Source organism: Aedes albopictus, chromosome 1 (genome assembly GCF_035046485.1).
Source record: "Aedes albopictus strain Foshan chromosome 1, AalbF5, whole genome shotgun sequence".
NCBI classification, from domain to species: domain Eukaryota; kingdom Metazoa; phylum Arthropoda; class Insecta; order Diptera; family Culicidae; genus Aedes; species Aedes albopictus.
The window spans coordinates 56,015,727-56,025,479 of NC_085136.1; the positions used below are offsets into that span (position 1 = coordinate 56,015,727).

The 9,753-nt window shown below is 37.8% G+C and overlaps 1 protein-coding gene across 1 annotated transcript; it reads right to left on the reverse strand.

Annotated features, from left to right (window-relative positions):
- Nucleotides 1-7,891: 7,891 nt before the first annotated feature.
- Nucleotides 7,892-9,542, reverse strand: LOC115254409 (microfibril-associated glycoprotein 4-like). Its single transcript, XM_029851898.2, has 2 exons — nucleotides 9,484-9,542; nucleotides 7,892-8,925 (listed from the first exon to the last, which is right to left on the reverse strand). Coding segments are annotated over exons 1-2 (987 nt in total). The 5' UTR covers nucleotides 9,485-9,542; the 3' UTR covers nucleotides 7,892-7,939.
- Between the last annotated feature and the right edge of the window lie 211 nt (nucleotides 9,543-9,753).

Sequence of the window (9,753 nt, forward strand, 5' to 3'; positions counted from 1 at the left end):
AAAACTCGCCCGCCGCTTGCTGCCGTGGATTAGATTCCTGGTGCTATCAACCGAGAGTCATCACAGTCGATGTGCGGCTGCTTGCTGGAGATAACATCCTACCTCCTTGGCCGATCCAACGAAAATGAAGACAGAAAACAGAGGGCACAGCTTTTATACCCCTAGATTAGCATATGAAGCTCCTCCCATTCAGCTGGCTTTTCAGTTAATTTCGTTTGCATGACCCGCCCCTCATGCTCCAGACGCATCAAACGATTACTCAACCGAGAAATGAGAAAATTTCCATTGAACGGATAATGTAACCAAAATATTAGATGATTTAGATCATTTTAATTTGGAAAATGTTAGAATTGAAACATTTTTCACGCAAAATGGTCCGGATATGATAATGCGTTGCCAAAGTCCGGGTGGAACAATTAGGCGTCATAATTGTTGCTGGCTGAGTCACCAAGCATTCAATCATTCACTTTTCGGTTGTACTACACTTTTCCCGTTCGTTGGAATGAAATTATCCGATTCACAGCTCTTGGGAGATCGTTTTCGATGGTCCTTAAAAGAACCGTTTGGATAATGAATAATTTTGGGAAGAAAATTAAATAAATTCACTATGCTACTATGCGTGTATGTTTTCTCCGCCACTAAATGCTGAACGCCGTCGAAAACTAGCCCCCCGCTTGCTGCCGTGGATTCGATTTATGACCGGCTTCACTCTTGCTGAGAAACGATGCTCTGTCCTTGCTTTGCACTACACCTTTCTCGATCGAGGGTGGAAATTTATCCAATTAACTCTTGAGAAATCATTTTCGATGGTCCTGAAAAGGACCGTTTGAATAATGGACGATTTTAATGAATTTAAAATGCCAAGCAATTCGTGTTGGTTTTCTCCGCGCTCAACGCTAGACGCCATCGAAAACTGGCCCGCCGCTTGCTGCCGTGAAGGAGATTCCCGGTGCTATCAGTACGATAGCCGAGTGTCGTCGCTGAATCGATGTGCCGCTGCCCAGCTCGAGGTGTCACCTCGACGGTGGTCGAAATGGAACTGACGAACAGCTCTCGCATGATCGCATTCCTTCCTGCATCGTAGGTAGTTGCCCCCACGATGCGCACCAATCAGAGAGCGTTGGTATACTGAACGAGAAAATTTGTCCGCTACCCATATTTATAGATTTCAGCGATTTCAATGTCTAACTTTAAAACAACTTTTCAACTATTTATCAATGATTTTTAGGTTCACCGAATATTACAAATTGAACGTGGGAGTTTCATCTCTCGGATAACGGGATTTGTTTATCATTTCATTCAGTGGGAAAGATACTGTGAGCGTTTAAAATCTTTCACTCAAACGTAACGCTCTTGGTTTCATAAATTTTGAAATGACACCGGGTATAGAAAACAGAGACGTAGTCCTACGTCAAAAAAAAAAATGTTGCCGAAAACTGGTGTTGCCTAGTTGGGGAAGATGTCTGGAGTCCAAAAATAGCAACTAGAAAATTCAAGATGGCGGCCTAAAATCCAAGATGGTTGCTACTAACCAAATATACTATATTAACAGTATAGATCACTTCGCGTTTTCGCATACAACGACGTAGAGACACCGTTGGGGAATGATTACAGCACCAGAAAAAGTCAAACGTGTATTTTGATCAATTTTAGTTTAACGTGCAATTAGCCTATGCGGCCTTTGATGCTATCTTGCTCTCTCCTACAGGAAATTTGTCGGTTACTGAGTTTTCCGTTTTCAAAAATTACGAAGGAGTGAGGAAGATAGCACGATCTGGTGCACAAGCTAATGCGACATTTCTCGAAAAAGATGTTTGGGGTGTCGAAGTTTTTTGTTCCCAAATAATCGATTAATAAATAATCGATTTACAATATACGATAACAAAATAATATATCATTAGATGACATCTACGAATACATCTAAAGAAGCTCCCTTATATCAAAGAATAAAAATAGAAAGAATGCCCTCTCTTGTCTTTTTCTATGTAAACGTCAAGCGACAAGACAAGTGGTGCTCTCTAAGCGTTTCAAGGTGGAAGCTCTATGTAACAGTGTTCGTGATTTGCCATAAGAGATGGTGGTGTGCGTATGTTTTGGAATCCGCATACAATCAGTAACGCACACTACCGCATGAAGTTTAAACTTTCATCCGCAGATAGCGCTGAGGTAGTGTCCCCTCGAACATCAGCGGAGTGGGCATTCTTGATATTCTTATTCTTTGCTTATAAAGCATTGTCCAGTTAGAATCCGGACGCAGATAATCACTTATATCTCAGAGGTGGAATAACAAACAGAAAAGGTGAAGCCCTCAAAACAAAGATAATTTACTGTAGTTTCATGGAAAAATATCATTAAAATTATTTAATTTAATTTTTATTACATTTTCTCATTTTTTCCGTGATTACTTCCTTAACCCTCTAATACCCAATCCCGCCTTTAGACGGGGTATAGTTTGAGCATTTTTGTATTTGTTGTTTCGTGGAAAATCAAATTTTTTATATTTTTGGCTGATATTTAGGACTGTTCTGTATATCTCAAAATGGTGTTTGGTGTATTTTAAAGCGTATTTACATTTTTTCAAAATCATTGAAAAATTGATGTTTAAGTCACCTTTTAGAAGTCATTGTTTATTTTGTATTGAATCGCTGCAATTAACATATTTTAAATTTTTCCCAAATCATTCTATCCTTGTTTAATAGTTTAAGGGAATCGAATACACTCTAAAATTATTTTCCTTAAAATTACACGGAAAACAAATTTTTCTGTGAAAAAAATTTAAAATAATAATATTTCAACAATAATCATAAAATCTCAAAAATTTTTCATCCCAAAAAATCCGTTCCCCAAATTGGCTTCCAGGAAAAATATAAAAGTGTGGGGATGTTCAAAAATAAAAATTAGAAAAATCAAAAACTGAAATTCACGAAATCGAGAATTAAAAAGAATCATCTTCCAAAACATGTTTAAATCGATTTTAGATGACGAAAAATGATATTTAGATCAAAATCAAAAATTTGGGTATTAGAGGGTTAAAAATCTGCACAATGGTAGTAAATTTAAACATCAACCCCTTCAGCAGCTTTGTTTAACAATCAGGTCATCTCTGTAGTGTCCTGAGACCCTCTACCAATCTGATCAGGATTCCAAAGAAACTTTGCCAAATATTTCTCTTCTTGCGAAATTAAGGGCTATTCAGTGAATTCCAAAGAAGCGAAATTTGAGTGTTTTTTCGTTAATAAACACTATCCAACAGTGATGACACCACTACACATCTCAGGCTGTCGTGAAATCTCACCAAATTAGCTCAAACCTCTACAGATCCCTTGTGTGCATTTTTGAAAAGCAGCACGCGATTCTTGAGGTTTTCATCTTTGTGCACATTTGGTGTCAAAATCGTGATGTGAGAAAACGATGTCCAGAGCTCGAACTTCCTGGCAAATCTTGGAATTCCAAGCAGATTTATCCATGAACATAAACTTCAATCTTCCTTGGGCACTTCCTCATGGCATGGTTAACAACATCTGTGCACATCACTCATAATGGTTATGGAGACATTAACATTTTTCGCGACTGTCGTACCTGACCACGCTTAATTTTCAGCGTGTTTGTGCAAGATTTTTTTTCCTTCACTTGTCTTCAATCTGAAATAACTTTTCACTCGTAGCAAGAAAATCGATGAAATTTTCACCATCAATAGAGGACTTGTTTATGATCAGACTGCTGTAAAAAAAATATGATTATGATCATTGAGAGCGTCACAATAAATTATCGTTTGCGTCCGGATTCTAACTGGACAATGCTTTATTGTAACGTCACCGAAATAGTTGAACGTCAAATTTCAATGAATTAACTACATCGGCTGTTTTCCTACTCTCCGCATCGACCAATGTGGTGCTAGCTTCTATGCGCGAAAAATCGCTAAAAGTAAATCGCAAAAATATTGTGTGGCGAATACCATCTTAAGGCAAATTCTTCAAAGTGGAACACATTATTCGAAAAAATATTTGGTAGTGGTTGTGCACAATGGTGACCACTATTAAGCCTACCAAATATTTTTTCGTGAAAAGTTTTGTATTTCAAGTAATTCAAGTTTAGATGCATTTCGCCATACAAAATAAAATTGATTTACTCCTGCTGATCAACTGTGGCTGCGCGCAAAGCGGGTAGTCCATTTTTCGTCCTCAAAATTAGCTTATGTTTTCCCTGGTGGTTGCTATTCTCCTTTGACAATGGCTTTAAATATCATCATTTTTATGCTCCGAATTGTAGCTCCTCATTTCAAGCGCATCATTTGTTCTAGACGCATCTGGAAGATAATTTTCAATCGCCGAATTGCATTGAAAAGATCGTACTCTGTTCTATTGATGGTAAAAAAATGTTAGTAGTTTTTTTGTTTGAAGCTTTTTTTTGAATTTTAAAAATACGGTTTTTTACATAGAAAATCAGTTGTAACTATTCAAATCGATGAGATGCAAGGTTGGCGTCTTGGACAATATTGTGAGTTTTTGGAAGCTCTTAAAGTGGTCAGAACAAAGTATAGCGAAAAAATCATCGCATAAAATTATATTGAATAAAAACGGATTTTCATAGGGTATCGCGCCACTTGGGCGGTGGCTTCTATATTCGTCTGTTTTCCACTATAACTCAGTCAATTTTGAACTAATTGATTTGAAACATTGTACACGGGTAGATACTATACCTATCTCACCGCATTCCAAAAATTGCGTCAATTGGTTCAAACTTGACTGAGTTATAGCGGAAAACAGACGAATATAGAAGCCACCGCCCAAGTGGCGCGATTCCCTATGGGAAACAAAACATTTAAAGAAAATTAAAATCGTTTTTGTTAGATAGATCGAAGTAACCATGTCGAAAAAGTTTAAACTTGTTTATATTCTACATTCTGTCAATAGACTCAACTTTAAAAGTGATTTTTAGCTAATTTCCGTCAATTAAATTTCAATTTTATCACATTAATTCATGGATAGCGAAAATGTAAACCACTGGTAATACGAGACGAACCAGCCAAGGGTTGAAAGTCTCGTTAATAAAGACAATAATAATAATAAATAATCACTGGTAATTACTGATGTTAACATAAAAGCCTATCAAAGATACATAATTCGCGATATCTTACCAACATTGTGCCCTCATGCTGATGACAGAATAAATAAACATTGGTTCTAAAATGAAATTGATGACCATTTATCAAGCTGCTTTGATCTATCTAGTAAAGAAGAGTTAAATTTGCTTGAATTATTTCGTTTTCCATATGAAAATCCGTTTTTATTCAATATAATTTTATGTGTTGATTTTTTCGCTAATACTGTGTTCTGAGCACTTTCAAAGCATCCAAAAACTCACAATATTGTCGAAGACGCCAAACTTGTATCTCATCGATTTTAATAGTTACAACTGATTTTCTATGTAAAAAAACCGTATTTTTAAAATTCAATAAAATGCTTCAAAGAAAAACGGTACTCAAATTTTTTCACCATCAATAGAACAGAGTACGATCTTTTCAATGCAATTCGGCAATTGAGAATCCATTTGCTCCTTTTTGAGATATGACTTTTTGAAAAAAGTGATTTTTTGAAGAAAAAAAAGCCAATATTTTTTTCACTATGAGAGATAGAACATTGAGCTCTTTGGGAAAAATATTCGTCGTTGATAGTTCTAAAAGTGCTCGGAGCAAAGTTTTTACGAGAAACGAATGGATTAAAAGTTATTGCAAGAGAACTGAATTTCATGGATCACCCTAACATGATTCTTTAAAAAAAATATATGTTGGGAACCATAAGAGATAGAATAATGGTTTCTTCGGCAAACTTGCTCCAAATAAGTTCTTTCACTACTTTGTAGAACATTTTGTAAGCGTTTTGTAAATACGGCTCTGGACCCATTGTGCATTGGTAAAAAGAAGATTTTCTAGACCAAATGGGCAGGGAGAGATCGTCCGCCGGAGGCATAGCAAGAGCTTCTCAAATTAATCGTATACTTTGTTCATCAGTACCTACCGGATATAAGCGCATCTGTAAGAGAATCTAATTTTCTTTCCTGAAATGGCTCGTTTGTTTCTCTACGATGCGGAATTCGATATGAAAAATGTGAAAAAAGTGCACTTTGCCTATGCTGCGCCATGACACTTTTTTTTGCGGAATCACTCTTCTCAAAGGGGTTCTCATTCCTGCCACCAGATGCGGAGGGATCGTTAGCGTCCGTCAAATTCACCAATGAAATTTGTTCTAATTTGAGTATTTAAAAAAATCGATTACACAGCGTAACAAAAATTAACTTTTGGTCTGTCTCAAGAGCAAGCTTATGTGTCTGACAGATTTTGGACCGCTGAATCCGAATCCGGGCTCAATTTTGAGCTATACCTCAATTTATAGGGCAAAATATGCGATTTTGGGCTTTTTTGACTGCAAGCCATTAAGCATGGAAATATTTTTGTTAAGCAATCAGAAGGTTAATTAACATCTAAATTAACGACTTGTGCTGAATATTTCGTTTTACCAAATCGAATTTGATAGTTTTAAGCGATTAATGTTAGGTACGATATTTCCCATACAAGTCTTCCAAAAGTTGCATGCAAGTTTTCATACTAACATAAAATGCTTAAATCTATCAAATTTGATTAGGTGAAACGAAATATTTTGCGTGAGTCGTTAATTTAGATGTTAATTGACCAATTAACCTTTAACGTCATTCGGATATCGCATGCGTTTAGTATGTAGTAGTACCTCTTCTGACGCTTGGTGGCGACACATTCACTAAAAAGGTGCCGCCAAAAATTCGCAAGAATGACCTATATCAGTGGTCACCAAACTGCAGCCCGCGGGCCGCATGCGGCTCCCAAGAAGCTTTAGTGAGGCCCGCGATCTAATTGTGAAATATATTATAATATGGCCCACTGAAAGATCATCATCGATCAAATCGATCAAATCTGACTGTACATGTCAATGCTTGCTACTCCGTGATTGATCTGAACTGGTACCAATTGCACTGAGATCCAAATGAATAAGGGTTGGCACACTCCACTTATTCTCAAAGTGCAATTCTAGCAGCTCATACATTTTGGATCAATAACGGCGCCGGCCACGTCCTTATAGTCAGTTGGGAAGGGAGAGGAATGTTAGAGTGTGCTGGTTGTTGCTACTAAACTGCCCATATACGCATAGTCGATGTAACCACCACTGACAATGCCACCGTACTAAAGCTAATATCTAATGCATGTGCATATTTGTGACCAGTTTTATTCAATAGATCACAAGATCTAACCCTTGGTTAGATGTCAACGTGGTAAATATCTTGAAATTTATATTTATTCATTGCTAAAATTCAAAAAGCATGTTGAAAAGTACAGTGGCGCTTACATCGACTATTCGAATATGGGCAGTAAAGACCGAGATCACCTCTGCATCCCCACAACCAGCACGGACTGGGGTATTTGTTAGACGGAAAGGATGGGAGATCTGGGAGTCACCGTTGGATCGGTGATGCGATCCATGGGTAGGGGGTTATTTATAGTATTCGTAAGGTGAATAAGGTGAATAAGGTCAAGCAGCACAGCACGCTTCGGTTGCATAACTTGTAGGCGCTATATACACTGTGCTGTGAGTGGAAGTTGGAAGGGAGGGAAACGACTTTGTTTTCCAATTAGTTTCTGGTTCTAGCGATGGCTATGAACATATGAATATACATGAGATGTATATGTAAAGAAGAGAGAGAGAGAGAAAGTGAATAGAAAGATACAAAGTAGGATGAAAGGGACGGGTCAGGGATTGATCCCATGACCTTCTGCACACGAATCAGAAGCGGAAGCCACTAGACCACCAAGGCCGTCTTTAGGAAGTGATAATAGACTGGAAATATTAGATGATTCTCCAAATTTCAAAATTAACTGTCCTTTTATTCACAATTATTCATTTGATGTTACTCACGAGGGTACTGATTTTGCTCGTATCAACATTTTCAAACCTGTGCAGCTAGATATGAAAGCTTTAAACTCGATTAATCGCCAATGTAGTCCATTATAGACGCAATTTAGGTTATTTACTTCATCATTTGAGGAGCAGCTTCGCAACCACCAACCGCCTCCTGTCATCGATGCACAATTATCAACCGAGTCGTCATGATCAGCGTCATACGTGCTGAAATTGGCTCCCACGACACCACTCAAAGAATCGCTGGCAGATCCACTATACTGGCCCAACTTCTTCAATTTGTAATAGTCCGCCGCACTTCCAATTTCAAAATCATCGTATGCGGCATGTCTCCGGATGTTTCCCTCTTTTAAGCCATTTACCGAGCAATTTACCATTTCGATGCACAGCTCATAACTTTGATCCCGCGTCAGCAGATGTAGCTTCTCCAATCCAATCCAGAAGTTCTTCTCCGGCACTCCGAATCCCTTTTCGTACGAGTTCCAGTCTTTTTCGAACGACATCGAACCATCGACGCGGCTCTGGATGACCAGCCAACCTCCGCTGGAAGTGTTTTGATCGCAATACCCAAAGAATGATTTTCTCTCCACCCCGGGTAATTCCAGCAGATATCTACCTGACGGAAGTCCACGCTTCATGGCGTCCGAACACGATTCAAGTTTCTGGCAACCGTATCCGTTGTCGGAACACATGTACGAGTTCTTGTCTGCTCGTTTGGTGGTGGAATCTTCGTTGTTCGTAGCAGCCTCATCAGCTTTGGTAAGCTGTTCCAATATCTTGTCGAGAGTTTGTTCAATGCGTCGTTGGTTGCGATCGAAATCTGACTTCATTTCCAGGATTTTTCGCTCCAGCGATTCGAGCTTTACTCGAAGCTTTCCGCTGTTGCAGCTATCACTGGTCGCTGGAACAATCATCGTCACAAGAGCTATGATAGTCACGATAAAGAAGACGCCCCAACCAGAAGCCATTTTCTGCGCCACTAAAAGAGAAAAAAAACGATGGAATATGAGCATTTGGTAATAGTTTCAACCACTTCTACATATGACATTTGAAAAATAAATAAATAAAAAAAAAAAAACAAAAAAAAAAACGAAAGGAGAAATAGGTTGGAACAAGAATATGTAAGGATCTATACTCAACACGACAATAATAGTAATGAAAATGATAATGAGAAAAACAATTGTCAAAATACCAGATAATAACTAAATATCAAAAAATTTGAAATATATACAAAAGGACAAAATAAAAGAAAAAAAAACTGGTTGGAAAGAATAAAAAATCTGAAATGATGAAACCAAAAGTAAGCTAGAAACCAAACAATAATATAAAGAAGAATTCGCAAAGATGAGAAGAAATATAGACCACGAGGCAATAAGGCAAATAATTTGAATAATTTGTGGAATTCCTACAGCGTTTTTGAAACGTTAAAACTGTTCTTTCAGAAGCAGCATAACAAATTTAAATTATTCCAACGGGTGACTATATGGCCGTCAAAAATGTACTAAAAATGTGTTATTCTCAGAATAATTTTACTTACTTTCGAAACTCTTTGGCTACGCCAAACGACCGCTGTTCAGGGGAGAAGCGATAGAACGACTGTCGTGCATTATACGGACATGTTAAGATTAATCTTGTGCCGAGATAGGGATGTCTGTTTCCCTCTACACATTTTTCTTTCGCTTCTTCCAAACTTGATGATACTTATTGAATTACAAACCTAATAAACTTTATATCACCACTAAGCTGATCTGGTGTGATGGTTGGAATACTTGACTATCACGCCGAGGACCTGGGATCGAATCCCACT